General features: G+C 41.6%; 1 protein-coding gene across 2 annotated transcripts in view; it reads right to left on the bottom strand.

Annotated features, from left to right (window-relative positions):
• The window catches only part of PTPRG (protein tyrosine phosphatase, receptor type G), a 379,675-nt gene that overhangs the window by 84,631 nt on the left and 273,390 nt on the right, over positions 1-21,654 (bottom strand). For both annotated transcript variants that reach the window (XM_021409043.1, XM_021409044.1), the window contains exons 6-8: positions 18,893-18,959; positions 7,597-7,754; positions 2,735-2,927 (exon numbers count right to left, since the gene is read on the bottom strand). In XM_021409043.1, coding sequence (XP_021264718.1) covers positions 2,735-2,927; positions 7,597-7,754; positions 18,893-18,959 — 418 coding nt within the window. The remainder of the gene's footprint in view (positions 1-2,734; positions 2,928-7,596; positions 7,755-18,892; positions 18,960-21,654) is intronic.

Raw genomic sequence — 21,654 nt, 5'->3', positions numbered from 1 at the left:
CAAAAATTCACACCGACAAACAAATCCAAACTTCCCCTCCAGAGCTGAAGACCATCACAAACCATACCACCTTGCAGTAAGTAAAAGACACATTTTCATGACCTTGCCTTCCTCTACAACATACAAATTTAAGCCCAGGAAGAGTATGCAGGAGGTAACATGTGACAGCCACTGGTCACATTGCTTAATGCAGTGTGGAAGGCATTGAGATGCAACCGTGAGGTGTGTGGAAGACTCTGCATAAAATAAATTTGTTATGCTATCCCCATGCTCTTATATTTGTATGCTAGACTGTCTGCCTAAGCAGCACTCTGTATTCAGCTTCTCGGCACTTTTGCATGAATGACATTGTATAAAGAGGTACTGTATTTACTAGCTGAATAAACAATAGGTTTTGCTTTCACTCAAGTATTATGACTTCAACTCATTTTATTTATATGTCAGTAGTTCAGAATGTGCAGCGGTCCAGGCACATCATCACTGTTCACCTTTGTCAAAGAAGGGGCCAGGAACATCCACGTTGTTGTATCTCCAGAACAGCTATAACTCATCCCTGTAACCTTTGGAGGATACGCAACAATTCATTTTGTGTTAGTAACACTGCAGCTATCTATTTATTTTTAAATTCATGAAAAAAACGCACCTATTTCCAGTGTCCCCTGGTGTGCACACAGCCCAAAAAGTGACAAGTTGACAAAGCCAGTACAAAAAGACTGGCTGCCCAGCCATTTGCTTCCTATAGCAAAAGCTCGAGGGAAGAAGAAATCACTGACTTTAGCATCATCCCTGCCATTAGATGGCACACTGAATGCTGTCAGATCACAGGAAGGGGGATATGTAACTCCCTACCTGAGAGTCTCTAAGAAGCATGCTGTAAGCTCAAGTTCCCAGGGAGGCATGAGTACAGAGATTACAGGACCTGGAAATGCTGGGAGAGGACCCACGGAGCATTTTCTCAGGAAACCAGTCCCCAGGTATGTAAGATGTCAAGCATCCAGGTACTATACTATCCAGGCACGGACCAATGTTTAAGCAGCTCCTTTGATCCAGTGAGCTGGCTCGCATCATGTTAACGAAGCCATGTGTACTTGGCCGAATCCGAGTTGTATGAGTCCATTAGGAGCAAAGTCAGTGAGAATCTTTCCAGTTAACTTCAAGTGCCCCTTCAAAATCAATCCTTCCAAGTTCAAGGTGACCCCATTAACTACAGATCTTAGTGTTCATAATGCCCATAATTGTGGGTTTCAGTTATTTACCATGTGGGGTAAAAAGCATCTAAAACATTTTTATAATCATAAAACCTTCTAGTGAGGAAAGGAATATTCAGGCATATGGCCAAAATAGTAAAACCTTGAATATTATACCATGCGTACCAGCGGTACCTTCGCTGCACTCAAAATAATAACTAGGTAGTTTTGTCACTTTTAACATAACGTAACCTATTAACTTTCATCACTGTTCTGGGTAAGTAATATGTACACAGGATATAACCGAAGAAATAAATATTGACACATGTTGCTGTTAAAACACTGATTGAAAACTGCAGACCAGAGCATCAGAGCGTAGCTGGGTCTCTTCAATTCCAAGATCTCTTTCTCACTTCTGATGTAAATTCTCCATCCCAAGGCTGCCTTTAATGTAAATGAGGTTTGTGTACGTGTATATTATATATATAAAAATAAGCACGCTCACAGAATAATGAGCCCTGAGAAATACACTCTTTCAGCACTCTCGTGGGAAGGTGAGGCTGCTGAACACAGCTGTTTTCATGATTCACATCTGAAAACTACGCTCTATGGGCCTGGCCAGGTGAAAATGCCAGGTACGCAAGGGCAGCTTGTAAATCTGCTTAGCTATTTCCTTCTGGCAAACTGCCCCCTGTCCTTTAACTTTACCCAGGACTGCTTAAGCACCGTGCACTTCTCGAGGCTGAAGACTGGGAACTACATGTCATTTCTCCTTCCTATAAATAACAGCAGTCAATAAAATAAAGGCAAATAAAGGCAGTAAATGATATTTATTTCTAGGCTTATTTTATCCCACACACATTTCTCTGAGAATTTTTGATGTGTTCCTCTAGCCAGGGCTGTCTGTGCCAATGCAACAACTGCAGCCTTCCTCCTGCCCCCTCCAGCCAGCTCATTATCCAGTGTCTGACAGAAGCACCAGCTGCTCTACAAAAAGGCACATGAAACACTTCAGCAAGACGTTATGAAATCACCTGTCTATAAGGAAGAGTTTTTTTTTTTTTTTTCCCCTAGTCACCATTACCAAAAGGTTGATATAAACTTTTGATTAAAAGCTCGGTGTTCCTTCAGAACTCTTTTTTTCTTGTAAAAAATGAAAAACATAACCACATCTGGATACTCTGTTTTCCTCTTGAACACACAATGAGTCAGTGCAAATGGGGCTAAACTTTTACCTGTGACCCTTTTCCTTAGCATTTCCTGTTGTCAGGTGTCTCTAAGGCCCTACAGCCAGTTGGCAGAACAGAGACACCAGCTGTTGCATATTTGGGGCTTTATCTACATGGTACCTCGTGACAATGAGGTTCACAGGTAACTGCGGGCATGCATAGGATTAGTTCATTTGTTGACATATACCAGCAAAGAATACCTGCAAACACTGCATTATTTCTTTGGCAGCTCACATCTGTCCTCAACACAATTTAATAACAAAGTAGAAAAAAAAAAAGTCTCATTAGTCGAGTGCAAAATTTACAAGCATAATCTACCTTTGGAAGCTTCTGTGCCCAGTGGATTTTCCAAGATGTCTGTCATATCTTGGCTCCACGCATCCTTCACGGCGGACTTAGACACCTTCCTGTTGTTCAGGCTTTGCTGTGGTCGGAAGTTGTTCCTCAGGTACTCCACGGACTTGACATGGTCTTGTTGCTCGGTGGTGAATATGGAATAGAAGGCTTCCAGCTGACCATCATGGCAAGGAGAGAAAGGACGTTAATTAGAAAACAATGTGGTGAAATCTGGATGGCTGATAAGAAAGTAAAATGGCAGGAAGTGTTGATGCCAAGACTGATAAACTCTGTGGGAAGTCAGGCTGCCCACTGAAATCACTGCCAACCCCTTATCTCAGCACAGGGCTTATCCTGCCCAGCAGAGGAGAAGACCTTTGAGCAACTCATGGTTGTCTGTCATGGGCAAGGAAACATTTTCCCTTAGGCCTGTTGTCTGGAAGGACTGTGTGTGTGACAGCCCTGCCAAGCCCTTCTCACTGCTGGCATTGCTTTGTTTTGCAGTATCATGCCAAAAACGTTTCCACCTCAAGACCTCTTTCCAGGAGTGGGTGATGTTACCTCATCCCTTATGGGATGGACACCCAGACCCCGAGCGGACTGACCCACGAGCAGAACAACCTCAAGACTCACAGCTTCGAGCACTCTGACCTCCCTACCAGCCACTGCTCCACCTGATATCTGCTATGGAGTGAGAAATTATAACGTAACACAAAATGGGCACAGTTAGCATATATTCCTCTGGGAGTAAGTTTTCTCAGCTGTATTCAGATTTGAGCTATTTTTAATAAAATGTATTAACCTGTAAGAAAGAAATGTAATTGGGAAACTTTTCTGTTACTTTGGATCTCAGCATTTCTTAGAACAAAATTTCTAGCAAAGTAAGATGAAAATATTTTCAGCTAATGTTGTTCTCACAGCTATCAAGGTCAGGATAGCATTTACTAATAGCTTGTTATCATTCAGGTCAAGAACTAGAATTAGTTATGTCGCTGCTGGAAAGGCTGAGCAAGACAGAGCAGAGAAAGATTCACTGCTGATATTGTTTACATCAACATCAATTCCATATATTGATAGTATAAATTTGGAGAGTACAGAATCTGGCCCAAGACTTTAAAAAAGTCTTGGATTACACTCATGGTTTAATGACAGGTCACTGTGAACACAACATCCTTCTCATTAAGTGCTTCTGTTCTAAAAGTATGGAATAGAGTCTAAGAGACTTGAAACTTCTAAGTGGGAAAAATTATCATTGTAGCCTCAGCTGACAGTGCTGACAAAAACAATCACAGGACGGTGTAACAGAACAGCTAAGGATACTCCACTGAATCGAGAGGTGCTCACTGTCAATATTTAATTTCCCTTCAAACCAGTAAACAGAAACTCCTTTCTGCCACTGCTGTCCAGCTTGCCAGTTCTGCTGGGCTGGATGATCCTTGTTACTGGGCTGAAATCTGTATAACTTCTCCAACACCCACCGGCAAGTAGAGTCAATTTTAACACTTTTCATTTCAAAAGTCAGTCTCCCTGGAGTGAGGATGCATGCTAGGCTGGCTAATGGAGAAATATACAGGAATGTTATCACTGTGAGCACAGCACGGACAGCAGGAGGGAGAAAAGATGGACCTCAGAGCGCAGATCCTGAGTTGGCAGCTCTGCACCAACGCGCAATATAAGGGAAACGAGCCTCACAATGGGCAGTCACTGCCAAGATAACAGCACATCCTTGTACATCGTCAGCAGCAGCTTCCCCCTGATGACAACTGCTCTTACTGTACAAGCAGGGAGCCCAATGCACACGGAGAGTGAGCGACCAGCAGGGAGGTGACCGCTAGTGGCCAGCTCCCATATCAGGCAGGGGACCCGGGTACTGCATCAAGCCTCCAGTGCATGCACCGATGGTGGGATTTGGATTGTTCTTCTGCATCTGAGATGAATGTCATATTCCCAAGCTCTCTGCTGTAATTTTCTCTCTGATTCTTAAGAGAAAGGTGTCAAAAAAATCTTGAAAACTCTGCTAATTATTAGTATAAAGTACTCAGAAGCATTGACAGATGGGTTAAAAAACAGGTAAAACGACTATTATCTCATACTTTTGTCTTAAGTAAGAAACCAGATGATCTTGCTAAGCCCTGTGCTCCTCTATGACCTTCCAAGGAGACACTGACTGTAACTCCTTAAATATTTACTTGTTTTCCACTCCATGCTGGAGAACCAGTTCTGAAGAAGGTAACTAACAGGTCTTTAAGTTACTCTGTAAAAGCTCATAAACTGGATAGCAACTGCTCCTTGTGAAGTCAAGGCTCTAGGCTTACGCTTCCATGACATTAATTGAATTTTTAAACTTTCAATGAGAACTTTTAAAATATTTTCTTCTGCCATGCTACCTTGGGGAGGTATAATTGCATTTTAACAACTGCCAGTTCAAATATGATTTTTAACCTTCCCCTTTTTATGTGTTGAAGTATATATAAGTCATTTCAACTTCATTTTTACTATAAAAATATTATCTACCGCAAATGAGAAATTAATTGATCTATAGCTGCCAGGGAAAAAAAAGAGAAGATCTACAGTCAAGGAGCTACACTCGTGCTCTTCAAGGAGTACAAGAGCTCCTGTTCAGAAGAAGAAATCAAAAGCTGTTATAAGAGTGTTGTAGATACAGAGAAACCTGATCTAAAATTTCAAGTCATGTAATTACAAACCATAACAGCCTGATGTGCACAGTGTTCTAAGGGCTGGACATAAAAATGGTAATTAAAAATACTAAAACTGTTATAAGCACAATGAGATACTCTGAGGTATGCATTATGAGAGATAATGCCGTGCTTTGGGTCACTGAATGCACTTAGCTTTACAATGCATCTGCAGGGTGACACGGCTTGTCCTGTTTTGTTGTTTAATTAACAGGAGAGACGATGATGATGGAGCACCGAGAATAAAATAGAGAAGCCTCTACAAATGGACCACTTCAGAACTGTCCTTTTTACAGCAAGGTATTTTGCACAAAAGCAAGGATTTAATTGGAACAGCAGCAAAGCTTAAACAATATCACTTTCCTCCTCCGGGATTACAGACTGTTTCATGGGGTTTGTGATAAAGAAGGTTAAACTGTGGCAATGGATTATACCGCACTGTTTCTGTTAGAGGAACAAATAATAATCACAGCAATGGCAGGGTGGCAGGCTCTTAAAATACACCCATCCCCAGAGCTGCCAAAGGGGAGAATACTATTATTTATTCCACATGTGTTGTAGTATCAATGAAAGCCTGTCTCCACGCAGAACACCCAGCCCTCCAACCACACACACATGTATAAAGCAGCACAACGCCAAATTTTAAAGGCTTGACTTGGCGCAGTTATTACAGTACAGCATAGGAAAGAAACTATGCCAGGATAAAGTACCTTTATACCACTGTAGTGCTTGCCAGCATTTAGCAGTTTATTTGCGTTTGTTAAAACACAAAAGAAGAAAAAAGTGCATGACCCACCTGACTTGTACACAGGCGTGTACACAGGGTATAAAACTGAGTGCAGGTCAGGCCTCGCAGCCACCCAATAATAAACAGTGAAGTTACTGATGCAGTGAAAAGCTACAAGGGATTGCAAGTATCCTGCAGGCAAGGACAGAATTCAAAATGATCCTGACAATCAGAGAAACAGCCTGAAAAAGACAAAGGCTCTGATTCAACCGGGCCCACGTGCAGAAAGTCCCACGCTTCGGCCAGAATCGCTGCCCACACGACCACACGGTGTGCACTCAGCGGCACTGCTAGAGAGAGCTCTGGAGATGGCACCCAGCAAAAGGGTTCCTGCTGGCCACCAACAATGTCACGCTGTTGTGAAAAAGGCAAAGTAACGCCAGCACAGGCGGCTCAACACATGAATCTGCATGTCTCATGGTAGCTAGCTGAAACACTGAGACCTGCTTTGAACATGGCACTTTAAAAAAGAGTGAAAGGGTCCACAGGAGAAGCAACAGATCCAGGAAACTGAAGACAAGCCAGGAGCAGGGGAACAGCAACCTCCTTCCACCCTTTCAAAATCTGTGAGACCCAACATCTGAACCACTCACTTAGGTTTTACAGAATTAGTGTATTGAAAAGCTTTGTTTTCAGTGGCTCAAGCTAGATGAATGAAAGACTAACCTCAGCAGGATGGCTTTCTAAGGACAGCAATCTTAAAACGTCGAAAATACCCTGGTAAACATTTGACTTTATTTATCCATTACTTTACTGGGAGCACTCTTCTCCAGACAAATCCCAGACATGGGGTCTATCTGCATTAAAAGCTGCTATGTGCTAATTTGGAAGATTTGTGTACCACCTCTCTGAGTACATAACGGCAGCTCTACTGTGTTGCAAAAACAGTTAAGCATGGAGAATTAATGGAAACATGTCTTTTCTAATGTAATTAGTTCAAATTACTAAATCTGAGCAGAACTGAAATCACTCGCTTTACTTTGAAAAGAAAGTTTCAATTAAAAAGAATAAAATGGAACACCACGTAAATATTTACACTATAGCTTAATTTAATCTTAACAAAAACAAGACCAAATAAATCACCGAAAGGAAACTAGGTTTCATGTTAAACTGTCTTCGTAAGACTGATGGCTCTTGTTCAGAAACAATATTACTGAAAAAAAAAATAATTCACCAACACTTCCCGTTCTGTCAACAGAAATTTTTTTGTTCACAACACGAAAACATGGGGGTTTGAAAACGCCACGTTAAAGAGGGTAAATCAAGAACCTGCTTTTAGCAGGGGGCTGGACTCAGTGATCGTCAGAGGTCCCTTCCAGCCCCTATGATTCTAAGGGATCTCACCGATGAATTACACATACCTGATGGTAGGAAATGGGAACAGGCTTCCGGAAAACGATCCACTCCACGATCTCGCTGCATGGAGGAGTCGTCAGGGAGCCTGTGTAGCGGTAATAACTCCCCAGCGACGTCGGCAGCAGGTCCCTCAGCACAAAGGGATCCAGGAAGGTCTCCTTCTCTGTGGGGGAGTTTGACAAGCAAAATTACACTTTTTTTTTTTTTCCTTCTTTTTAACGTGTCTTTAAAACAGACTTCACATTGATAGGCAGCCTAGCAAAGTGTAAGGGCAACAATGTTTTTAATCGTATATATGTAATGAAAGATAGAAACACCCTATCAGGAGCACTCCATAAGAGTTGAAGTGTTGATTATTAAAAGAGCAGCCAGCACACTAGTCGATCCTCTACGCTCCTCTTCAGAACGTATGCAGGTGTGAAAAGCCCTTGCTATCTCCATGCTTTATGCGAGCATTGAAATAACACCGCATTCAGTGGTTTCAGCACTCAGTGAACTGCTCTTCAGCTTGATGGCAGTGAAGGTTTGCCAAAGCTCTAATGGGACAAAGCTGGGTCCCAGCGGTCCTGCTCCCTGCAGTCAAGACTGGATGCAGTCAGCACAGCACCGTAAGAACATGTCAGAGGTAGAAATGCTCTCCCCCCTAACCCAAGAAACTCCTTTTTGGGGTCCAGCAAGCTGAGGGATGAGCTTCTTCCAGTGATGGTAGCAAGCTGGTGGTACTTAACAATGTGAAGATAAATAAATAAACGAAAGGAGGGAACAGCTGCAGGCAAGACGATTTCCTTGCCATCCCTGCACATTTATCCTCCACACTTTATGTTGACTCACTCCCTCTCAATCTGTGCAAAGGTGTTCACTGCCTCAGGGCATACCAACACGTGAGGCTCTCCCATACATCTCTATTCCTCACTTTCTGTATTCTTAGTGCCTCAAACATAAGCCTGCATTCAGGCAGCAGCAACTTTCCACCTCATCGGACATGCTGGGCAGCTGACCCGCTCTAGTGCCTGATTTAGTGGGTGGCAACCCTGTCCATGGCAGCAAGGTTGGAACTGGATGATCTTGGAGGTCCCTTCCAAGCCAAGCCATTCTATGATTCTATGATCTTCTGTCCTCCTTCACATTATCAACAGGTTTGCAAAGTTCCAAAATATGAGTAACTCTACAAAAGTCAAAATACACCACTTTGTAACAGAATACTGCAATATCTTCAGTAACCATCTCTTTCCTTCTAATCCAAGCAGATGTCAACAACTTCTGCACCCACAAAAAGGAAGAAAGCAAAGAATAAAACATCTTCTCTTCACAGCATACCTTCAGAAAAAAAGTGCGTTCAGGTAATAAATAGTAAAATACACATGATTGGCCAAAGTTCAAAGAGAACTAATCAAGAAATCATCATCACAGCAAAAGGTCGCATTTAATTTGATTTCCAATTAAAAACTCATTGGTTTATTTTTATACAGGAAAAAAATGGTTTGAAAAACTGCAAACTCAAGTCAGAGGATTTGATTTCAAACTTCAGCACAGACGCAGCTTCACAGCAAAATGAGGTGTTTTGTATTTAAGAAGCTCTCTCTATGGAAGCTGAGCACAGAGTGGGTGCTATGAATCTGAAAGTATTTGGACATGCAAGCGTCCTTCTTGTGCTAACAGCCAGTGACTATAAGTGAAATAGATGGGAGAGGTACAGACACATTTTAAAAGAGCTTTCCCCTTGCATCCTTGTTTAGCGGAAAATTTATGAAATAACACTTCAGTTCTAATTAACAATTCAGCCATTTTTAACTTGCAAAACCTTTTATTTAGAATGATGGAAATACTTGAGATGCTGGACAAACGTTCTCTGAAAAACCGAGAATACGGAGTATCCCTTTATCAAGGGGTGACGGGAGAACGAGGCTCATTTTACACTTTCAAGGATTTTTGTGCCATATGCTGACAATATTATATTTTAATAATTAATTGTTCATCAAAGGAAAAGATGAAGAACAGGGATGCTAAATTCAAAGTTATTCAAATTGCAAAAATGAATAATGCATGACTTTTATATTAAATACACACTGTATTAAGTAGTCTACATTTCATCCAACTCTGTCTTTCATTTTTAAACATTTTGAACTACAATATGAATAATCAACCAAGGGAAGCTTATTTAGACAGAGAAATACCTTATTTGAATGCAAACTGGATGTATCCGACTATGATTAAATTTTAGTTATCAATTAGGTAGATTTTTTTTCCTAAGCATTTGGAAACTCGTAGTCAGCTATGAGAGAATATTTCTTGAGGAAAAAGTAGCTTTGCTAAAGCACAGTTTTAAGTAGGACAGGGTGTACTCTAATTTTTCATGGCTACAAGCAACGCTGCAGGTTTTTGTTAATGAATTCCAAAGATTAAAATAAAAAACACCTATAATTGGATTAAAAAGACTTTTAAAAAAGATGATAATCAATTGATTATGGTTTAATAACCCAGGACTTTTGAAAACAGACCGTTAATTTCTATCTCCTCCACCTAGATGCAGGGTGCAGCTTTAGAAAAGGGAGTCACAAACATCTTCATGTCAAGCTTACAGAAAAAATGATTCAGAAATTCAAGACTCTTTCTCCCATACAATATGAAAACAGAAATGCCATGAAGTTACACTCCTGAGAGCCTGAGAGGGTTTTGAAATGGGACTTGCAAATCAAGTCACTTCACATTCCAGCCTTAAATCGCCTATGATTGTTGGTAAATCTGTAAAAAGAATAATCTGCAAGCCAGGCAAAAGCATTCGCTGAACATGGTAGAAGTGTGTTATTCACGCATACATACATATATGTATGTGTATACATACAGCACTCTTACTAAACAGTAAAGAACAAAGTTGGAAGAAATATCCATTTCCATCACTGCCTTACACCAGCAGCTCCTATTTCCTTTTCCCTGCTAGGACAGGCAGGGGTTTTGCCCAGACAGCTGGGAACAGACCGGGCAGGGTGAGGAGTTTACAGGGGGAAGAAGCCAGACAAGGCTGGGAACCACACAACCTCCTATGTGAGGAGAATTAAAAAAAAAAAACAAAAACAATCCAGCACTTGTTGACAGGTACAAAGAAAAGAACTGGCAGACAAAAGCAATAAAACACATCAGTGATAACATCTGTGTTCGCCTGCAAATAACCTGTGAACAGCGCAATGAATCCTGCAAAACCCACTTGTGAGCCAAGGCAGAGCCCCACACCTGCGTGGTCTCTGCTGCTCCCTGTCCTGCTGCATCAGCCCAGAGTGCAGAAGAAGAAACGAGCAGGAAATCACAGCCACAGGGTTTGACCCTGACCACAGAGCTTCAAACTGCAGAGCATCCCTGAGAGCAGCAGTAACAGTGCTGCTGTGGCCACCAGCACGTGGGGCAATGTGGAAAGGAGCAACACCAGGAACACCACGGAGCTGCCCCTCTGATCCGTACAGCCAATTTAATCGGCAGTTAACAACCAGCGAGTCGACACTGGCAGCAACAAGGCTTGTAAAGAAGTGCTCACTCTAATACTTCCCAAGGAAAAATCAGCCAAGTGCCACATAGGCATTGCTGACAATTAAGACAATGTGATGTTTAAACTACTGAGTGTTCCACAGCATAAAGGGACAATATGGTGCTTTAACTCTTACATTCACAAAATGCAATTAACAGTCAGCTTGTAACATATTTGATCTTCTGATACAACGTTCCCGTCCACCTTTTGGTCTTTCTCCCTTAAAATCAATGCATATTCTGGTTCCACATTTGTCTGCAAACCAACAGGAAGACTGACATCTGAGTTTTTATTTTACGCTAATACAGTAGGAAACATATATTTATGTGACACATGCAAACTCTCTTCAGCCAATTTAACTGTGGAAACGGAACACAAAAATACAGGACGAAACGACCCAAGATAATATCTGGATGGCCACTTACATGTTCCAACAACATCAGGTGTAGTCTTTCAACACTATTTTTATTTACTAGACAAGAAATACTCTTTATTTTGTTCAATTCATCAGCAGCAGCCAGTAGTGCTCAGTATACTCTTTGGGCTGGTAAATCTCCCCACTCTTTTGCATGGGACCAAGGGCCATTTTTTGTACAGCCAACCCAAAGCCACAGCAACAGCAGGCATGCTTTAAGGAGCTGACCTATTTACACTCCAGATTTATTAAAGCATCACCGCATGTGAACAAATACTGAGCTGTGCACAACAGTTTTCACAGCAGAGAAAAAATCAGATCTTGAAACCAATACTGGTGGTAGATACCCACCAGCTACTGAAGTTTTCAGAAGCTGATGCCAACAAATACAACACTGCAAGAGCTATCAGTTGAATGTTTTGACTTCAAGGACTGACTTGCTAAAAATAAATTTTCTGAAATGCTGGAAGAAGATAGCCCTGAATTTTAACTGAATCACTGTGAAATAAGAGGGTTCTTGAGATATTCAGGTAAACAGCATCACAACTATCTGTGATCAAACCTCCTTTCAAATCTAACAGGAACTTGGATTGGAGATCAGAAGAAAATAGCTATATGCCAAGTCCATTTATATCTCATGGAATGCTTTGGACTTTCATCGTGCTTTCCTGTAAGAAAACAGGAACTTGGCTGCATTGAAAACAATATCTTAAAATGAGCTTATTTCCAAAATTAATGTATGTGCAGTGCCTGATAGGTGGAAACGTTACCCAGCTACACTTTGAATAACTGAAATCTGCAATACCAATATGAAGAGCTTTGAAAGTCTCCCAAATTTGTTAAACAGTGTTACTGCCAATTTCATTTTCACAATGAGCCAAGTCATTCTAAAGCTTCTGCATTCAAACATTTAAAAAACAAACACACAAAAATAATCCAAAGGACACCATGCCACACACCCACTGAGCCAGAACTTCCAAGATAAAGCAGGCTGCACAATAGAGACAGGGACCAGACTCGCTGTGGTGATGTTCAAGATAAGATTACAAACATTATACATTACTTTAACTGAAAAGATCTTCAAATGAGTACTTGCTGTGTAAATTCAGCATGAAGAGCCGTTTCTGACAGTCCCCTGTACTCAGTGTAATTCTTGTTGCTTATTGTGTAACTATTACTCTCATTTCTATTTTTTTTAAAGGCTAGAGCATCTGCTGAACAATGCAAAGAAGCATAAGGACACATAAAGCAAAGCATTGCTGGGAGGAAGGGGATGAGATAATAACACACTCCTTACTCAGAGAGCTGCAGTCTCATTTAACCTGAGACAAGTGGGCTGGTACAAAGAATGAGAGGAAAGAAACAAAGGCAAGTCTCCTACGGAAAAAAAGAAACCAACCTGAACATTTCCATGCCAGGTGTCAGAGGGCCTTAACTTTTCTCCTTCCTTCTCTTATAACATAGTTACAAGTGGAAACTGTTCAAGAGGAAAGGTTTAGCTGGGGAGGAGGTATCTTAAGTCTTCAAGGAAATAAAAAAAAAATCAAAACCTTTAATGCTTACATATTACTAATGCAGGTCTTTGGCATAGCAGCTTGTTGCCACTCTGGACTGGGGTGAGACTTCTCCAGGTTTCACAAAATCCAACCCAAGGCAGAGTTACCTGAGGAGTCAGGGCTACAATACACACGGAGACTAAAAAAATGCAGAATGGGCACCAGAGACTGGAGGAATAACAGAAACTGAGATGAGAAATTTGGAGAGGAAGGGGATCTCCAAGCAAGCTGAGTCCTGGCACTGGCAGGGTGAAGTGAGGCTGGAGCAGCCAGAGTGTGTGCTGTACACGTCTGCCCCAGTGGAGCCAGAGCAACACTGCATGTTCTCTGGCTTCAGCAACGCTCTTTCCTCAGCAAATATCCCCTAAACCCACCAGCAAAGCATGCAACTCCTCCCCCCTGCAGGTGCTTTGTTCCCATTCATCACCAACCCACATTCAGCCACATCTTAACTTCAGAGTTCTTATTGCTACGATCTTTTTTTCATTAGCTTGACTTAGTTTTGCTGTGCAATGTATTAGTTATATGTCAGCTTGCTGGTCTGTGCTCAGCCATGACCAGTGCTGCTTTCCATAGAGCAGACAGGTGAAGGACCAGAGATTTCTAACACTTCCATCATTTATTCCTCTAAATCATACAGACCCCTGCCACTATGCGCAGAGCTGCCCTACATAAAGGTGTGAACTTATCACCCCTGCTCTCATCTTCATTTCCCACTTCCCTCCTTCTCACCTCTGCTCCACAGTAACTGTGTCCTGGCCTCTTTCACATGGCTACTCTGACTGAGAACACAAGAACAGATCAGAAAACAAAAGAATACATCCAGATCCTCCCCAAGGAAAAGAAAAAAAACGCTCCTCCACATTTCCTTCTCACATCGCGCTGCTCTTCCTTTGATGCTCTTCGTTGTTCCAAATTAGGATTCTGCTTTCTTCCAAGTTTTACTTTAAAAGCCAAGGTCCCACAGCAGCAGATCTTGCCCTCACCCCTCTTCCCTGCCTTTTTTCCCTTATTTTCAGTGCAGAATGCAAACAGCTTGTCAGGTAGTGTTATGGTTAAAGTTAAAACAAAAGAAAAAAAACTGTCATGCTGCTAATGTTGTTTTCTTGTTATTATACCTTCTGGTGTGATAGATCCACAGGGTAACTAACACAGTCTGGATCGCTTCCTTTTAGCGCTGATTTATTTTAACAGGTTATTCACTGCCTTTTGCCTAGGAGAGCTGGAGAGATGTGCAACATATTTATTCTCTCTTCTTTTTCTTGTTGAAGCAATTGTGTTTTCACTATGTTTTGGTAGGGTCTCCTCAGCAGCCCCTGAAACTTTGGTGCTCACCACCAAGTTGCCTGAACACCTCTTGCCCAGCTTGAGTGAGATTCAAGCTCACGCTTTGCTCCATGCTGAGCTTAAGTTTCAGCACTATAATAATACAAGGGCAGAGGAAAAAAGAAAGTGTATTTTCAAACACTCTTTTAAATAAACAAAGGCTCCTCTCTACCCCTCACCCCAGCCCACGTTCACAAACAAGCAACAGATGCCATCCATTCACTTTGTACCTAAGCTTTTGATCTGGCTGCTCTTTGATTTTCACTGCTCACTTTTGACAAGGAAGGGAATAAGAGCCCCATTTTTGTGACATTAATAGAAGCTTTTCTGCTGCGGTAATTTATTTGTGTTTTGCTAATAACTTTGTGCTGATCCGTGTAGATTCATGGTGACAGACAGGGAGAACAGGACCGTGTGACAAAACATGCTTGCCATCAGCATGGAAGGTTTGCCATAAGCCTGTGGTGCAATGGGACCGAGCAGAGCACCTGAGTCCAGGCGGGAATAAAGCGAACCAGGCATTGCCTCCACAGCTGAAATCAGAATACTTGTTCTAATGCCTTTCAGGCAGCTGGTAAGAACAAGGGAAAACCATCTCCAAGAGGCTTATGAGCAAAACAGTAGCAAAGAGGGCAAGTCAAAGACACTGGAGGTGGGAGAAAGCAATGTCAGTGTGTTAGCAGCTCCACCCTGTTCGTGCTCCTCAGGGACACTGCTGGAGCATGTGGCAGATAAAAGCCTCTGTAGCCACGTTAATGCAAATCAGCAGTGTAAGACAGAATCTGGTATTTCATTCTCAGGCCTCTGAGTGAGGCCTGGGAATGCCCCCCCACTCCTCGCACAGCAGCAACTCTGCCCTGCTCAGCACCATGAGGAAGGGCAAGGAGCAGGGAGGGGCTCAGGGCACCGTGCTGAGCACACTGGCAGCAAAACAGCGGCAGCTTTGTAGCACCACAACCAGGCTGTGTGCCTTTACTCAACAACCCGCCCTCACCTGGTGTGCACCATCCCAACAGCACCAGCACACCTGGGGGCCTTTCTGCCAGCTTGCACAATGAGAACAGCATCTCGAGAGCTGAAATACATCCCCTGTGCTTACAGTGGAAAGACACTAGCACGTTGGCATCAGAAAACATGCACCACGCTGCCCGGGCTCCATCCCCACCACAGCGAGGCCTGTGTGCTCCTGTCGGCCCTTGGTGGCCCCACAGCATGGACCGCAGTGTGAGAGCAGCAGGCCCCTGGCTGGCGGGAGGTGTGACAAGTCCTTGGCAGAGCGCAGAACCAAAACCAATTTTAAAATCAGCAACAGGCAGCTGACAGCTCTGAAAACAGCCTCCTCATCATTCGTGCGCCTTTACAACGCTCTGCGAGGGCGGATGCGGGAGTTTGGGAGCAGCGGCGCAATGGGAACGTACTGTTCAGCAGGAGGATGTGAGACAAGCCCCAAAGCTTATCACTGATCCAAACATTGTTCGGGTGTATGGGACCTCTGCAGTTTTCCCTCCAGCTAGGAAAACTTTATATGGCTGCTCATGTACAACTAAGCTTGATGTGACATTAGGATTCTAGAAAATTATGCCTGGAGATGAGGAAATAAAGTGAACTCTGAGTAGCGACTAATCCTGTATTGATTTTTATGTGTACGTTTCTCTGTCATTGTTACTGAGCTGGTGACACTGTGAAGGGCACAATTATTTATGTTCCATCAAATTAGTAAGTAATTCAAATCCCTGACGAAATTTCAAGCAAAAACTGCTTTCATTTTTCGCAGAAAGTCCTTCTGACACTTAAATTGTCCTCTTACCCCTGGAAGGGCACTTGAAAATACAGAATTTCACAGAAAAACTGAGAAGCTATGCAAGAAAAATGAAAAATGAGGTCAGTGCTCATCAGTAGCATCCTTATATGTAACTGAGCTGCTGCCATCACAGGGACAGAGTGGAGTTCACAGTGCTGAGTTGAGTCCACATCTAGGGACAGTCCTTCTAGCAGGGAAATGGAGAAACAATGATTGTGTGTTTGAGTGTGTAGAATTTCCTGAATGGCTGGGAGGAAGGAGCGACTGTCCAGCTCAAGTCAGCAAAGATGTTCTAATGGTCAGAGGGAGGGAGATAAAAGACAATGTTACTTAAATAGTCATGTTGAAATAAGATACATGGCAGGAGCAATGCCAAGGGGCTGATGTTCTCTCCAGCCAGAGGACACATAACCATGGTCTAATTTAAAAGCAAGGTAGCTATCTCAGCATTCATACGTATTCCTGACTTCCACAATATAGGGATGCACCTCTGTATTGTGATGACCACCCAAAAATAATGTGGGAATGGAAATATTTTAAAATTCAAAGAAACGTGAGGGTTCCATTTTGCCTTTCCCCAGCTTCTTTTGTCGAATCCTTGTTCGATTCAACCACTGTGTTCAAAACCCACTGTTTTCCAGTGTATTTCAGCCAAAAAATCCATTGTTGCCCTAGGGTCCCAGTTGAATGCAGCCAAATGGAATACAGGAAGAGTCTTTTAAGATAAATTCATAAAAATGTGCTCACATAAGATATAAGTAAATTACATCAAGAAAAGAAATTAGGTGTCTGGAATAAAAGCTCACATCTTTACTATTATTCTAGATAATCACATTAAAAGAGAGATACGATATAAGAATTATTTACTGAAGCATTCCATCAATATTTAAGTTAAAGAGAACAATTTCTTTGAGCAAGTACTTTGTAGGAGGAAATTCCCTTACTTTACCCACAAAGAGAGACTTAGAAAAGGCCTTTAATCAGGGCCTTTGAAACAGGAAGGAAAGCAAGATTTTCCTCTTTTTCTTCCTTAATGTTTTTAAAAGGAAACTAGCTATTGAAATATATCAAGCAATTTCCTCTTCTTGAAACACTATTACCCTTCTGTGCATTGTGAGCAAAACAAAAATAAACGCCTTTTATCCACCCAGATTTTGCTGTGGGTAGGCAGCGCCAAGACGGACTAATCATTATGTGGTCAGGGAATCACAGCCTTGGGACCGTGTCACATCCTACCCAAACAATTATTTTTGGGAATGGAATAATACTTTTAGGAGGCATTAGTGTGATTATCCGCCACCAGCTATTTCAGCTGCAGTGGTGAAGAGCAAGACACACAGCACAAAAAATGATGAGATGGTTAAAAGAGCGCAGAGCTTGCGGAAGGTAAAGTGGCTTGAAATAGAAGGCAGGTGGCTACTAAGAGATCTTGGTCCAGTTAAATGGCAAGTTGACTTCAATGTCAAATTACATAGCAACTGAAAAAATCTTTGCAGCCCAACTGTTCCTTGCTTTACTTTTGCCAGGCTGTTTCGTTACCCACTAGGAGCCGGATAATAACATCTGTTTTTGTGGAAAGCAACAGTTTTTCGGTCATGTGTGTTGTTTCTATTTCACAGCAGAACACTGCAATTTATGAACAGCAAACCTACAGAAAATTCTCAGAATGAAGGACTGTATGGTGTGTTATCATTTAACCCCTATTTTTCACTTCCTTTGGATTTATTAGTGTTCCCAGTTGCAATGTTAAATGACTCTGAAAGTAGAGCAATTAATCCAAAATCCTATTTGTTTTAATCTAACACTGTCAACTAGTTTTAGGTTTGCAGTCAAGAGAAAAAAATGTTTGTTAAGCTCTACAGCACTAGCTAATGTCTAAAGACAATCCTCTGAAAAGGTGCAAAGATGTTTTATCGCAGCAGTATAGATGGGACGGAGATTTATTAGAGTACCTAATACCACTCCAGCAGACGCCTTTTGAATTATAATGAGATTATTAAAACTTTACAAATCATTCTACTAAAACCTGACAAGAGTACTTTTGGAACTGGAGCATCTTGATGTCACTGCTAATGATGCATTACACATGATAAGGTTTCAGTAGAATTACTAAGTAAAAACTGGTTATAAAAGTATAAAATATATTAATATTTATTTGAGTACCTGCTATAAGTTCAAGGATAATAGGTTTATATGCATCAGAACAGTCGAATGATCGTATTTATGTCAGCATTAGAAAGATGTTCATCTGCTGCAAAGTTTAATTAATTTTCACAGATAGTTAATTTTCTCTTTCATTATCAGCTCCCTAAATTTGAAAGACAAATAATTTATAAACAAATAGAAACTTCAGAGAGGAGTATTTTTAGAGCAAACTGAAGATAAATAGCAGGAGTGAAGCACTAATAGGAATGATATATTGTAGTGGGTTTTGATTGATAACTTACGCATTCCAGAGCACTGACTGAGAAGAAACAAATTGTTTACTGTTAGCCCCAACCCATTTTCAGGTAACAAATGGCTCTGGTCTTTACCAATCAAATAATGGCTGTAATGCCCTTAGACATCAGTGAATGAGGAATGTGCAGGCTCACCGTGTCCTCCTATGGGTGACCTGATCCTTTAAGGACAGCATTCCTGCCCTTCTCCCCTTCCCAGCAAGAAGAAAGTTTAAGCAGCTACTTACCATGATGTACGACGCCCTTCAACCCATGGATAATGGGATCCAGTGCAGAATTGTCCCTCTGACTGACCTACATGCAAAGGATACAGGATTGGTTACATCTATTCTGGCATCAGACAGAACAGTCTCAGTTTAATCTCCTAAAGAGAGAAAAAAAAGATGTTATCTAACAAGCTGCTTAGTTCTCACATTTACAATGGCTCCTCATCAAATGCCAAAGATACACAGTGTAATAAAATGAAGTAAGGAAGGTTAAACCAAAAGAAGGCATTCTCTGAATTCATTAAAACATTAGCAACGTTATTACCCAGCAAAGCCTGAAAACAGAGATCTAGTTTCTCTCTGGCTACTTGTCCTTTCCTAGAGGAAAACTGCTGTGAGAAACAGAAGTTATCCAAGAAGAGTCCACCACACAGGAATAAATTTGGTGCCGCCGCTGCCATCAGTAAAGCTGGACCCCTCTCAGCTGTAACACCTGGGCTCTGACATCATGTTACTATTCATATACTTGCAATATCACTGAGCCATTTACAACCAGTAATGCAATTTTTTTTAAACTCTTCGCATCTTCAGAGGCTTCTGAAGGAATAACTTACAATTTCTGTTATCTAAAATACTTGCTAATTTACATCTGCGAAGTAAATACTGGCATGTACCTTATCCATGCAGTACCTTTGTCCTTTTTTTTGCTCCCAGTCAGTATCAGAAACCTGAGCACCACTGATCATTTCTGGACAGATTGCTTCCAACGAGGAAACAAATCAACTGCAAAAGGGCTCCTGCGCTTTCCTGCTTGCCCGTCATCTCATATCACGAGGAAAAACAGAGTTTAATCACTTTCTGTCTAGATATGAAGGGAGGAGAGGGGCTACATATGAAGGGAGGAGAGGGGCTAGAAGAAGCAAACCACAACAGGAACTTGAGCCCAGCAGGGAACATGCGTTCTGCGTGAAGCACAGAACGGCCTCGGAGTGTTGCCGTAGGACGAGGGCATCACTGACTGCAGCACATCCAAAAATGTGTTACTGCAAAAAGTTTAAGTATGGTTCTTCCCATTCTTTTCCCTCATTGCTAATATTAAGTCCTAGAAGTGTCATTATCTTTTTAGCCAACTGCATTAAGAAAAGCAAACAAGCAAAAAAACCCCCACAACCAACACACCCCAACTTTCTTCGTTTATTTGGCCTTTGAAATACTCTGCCGTGTTCATGACACATTCCTGTGTTCTTGTTTCCAGACAAAAAGGTTCGTTTTCTTTTGGTGTTTTAAATGGAAATTGAAGATCCTTTTCTCATCACAGTACTTCAGTACTCACAACGATCAGGTAGGGCAAGATCTGCAATAAAATTATGAAAGCAGCAGCAGCAGCTTTGAAATATATACAGCTTAGATGTTACTGGCAATAATATTATTAGGCCCGAAGGCTGTAAGCTCTTTGAAGCATGAACTTTTATATGCCCAAAGGGGTGCTCTGTACACTTTGGACTCTGTATAAATAATAATCACAGTACACTGAACCCAATGACCCACTTCGTAGGTTCTGTCTGGCTTCTGGCAAACCAACAGTAAACACTTTAAAAATGCAGAGCTGTTGGAAGACACGTTCTTGCATCTTTTCCATTTATTCAGGTTTCTCCAAGCCACAGCCACCACTAAAAAAGAAAAAGCAGCAGTGGATCTGAACAATGCTTCATTTATTGCTACTTAACAGTAAGTTGTACAGAGTTTTATTTTGTTTGCTTTGTTTTTATCTCTCGTGACAGCTACTATCAGTTCAAAGAAAGCAAATAGATGGAAAGAAACCTAAAGGTTAAAATCCTTCCTTTTGGGATTTTCTGTCAAAGTAGATCAATTCTTAACCTCAGCCTTGGCAGCACCCCTTTAATGTGCTGAGGTGGTATGCCTGTATAGATCTAAGCAATCTTTCGGATAACATATTCTGCAAATATGTTGTGCTCTCCAATAGCATGAAATCGAGAGTCACGTTACTTCTCTGGGGGTGGGAGAGCATATGCTGCATGCATCTGTAATCACGTTTTCTCTGAGGGTATGGGGAGTGGGATCTCACGTTTCTGCAAGACTCCCAGGCAAATAAGTGCCACCTGGGGACTTGCTTGGAATATAATCTTGTTTTCCTTGCAGATGCTTTTCTCCCTTTTATAACCTTCTACTCACACACTGTTCTCCCACATCTCACTACACCCTTTTCATGATCTTGGCAAGGCCATTAGAAAAGTGCCAAAAAGTTTTCTCATTTTGTGGAATGGTTCAGGCTTCAGAGCAAAACTTTTCTTACATCTTTTCTTCCTCAAGATCTGAAAAGAACATTCCTTGGATTTCCTCTCCTTTTTTTTTGTTGCATTTTTCGGTATCTTTTTTTTCTATCCATGTTCATAGAAAAAAAAGCAGGTTTTTGAAACCCAGAATGTCAAATTCTATCCCAAGTGCTGTATGTCTGTGGTTTAACTGGCCTGGAGCTACCATGCTGGCTGAGATCAGAGATTCACCCCATACAAGAATCCTGTCTCTGAAAACAGCTGAGACATAAAAGAAAGGCAAAGGAAAAAGGAAGAAGGAAAAAAAAGGACAAAATCTACCACCAACATTTTTTTTCACATATAATGTGTTACAGCAGTGTATTTTTTATTATCTTACGAATAGATTCTAAAGGACAGCATGGATTAATGGGACAGATGGAAACCCTTCCTGAAATTGCCCTAAGATACTCCCAGCACCACTACCACTAATGTTGTTTCCTGAAGATG

The sequence above is a fragment of the Numida meleagris genome, chromosome 11 (assembly GCF_002078875.1).
Source record: "Numida meleagris isolate 19003 breed g44 Domestic line chromosome 11, NumMel1.0, whole genome shotgun sequence".
Classification (NCBI taxonomy): Eukaryota; Metazoa; Chordata; class Aves; order Galliformes; family Numididae; genus Numida; species Numida meleagris.
The sequence above is the reverse complement of the archived record's forward strand: the minus strand, read 5'-3'. Positions and strand labels throughout refer to the sequence as shown.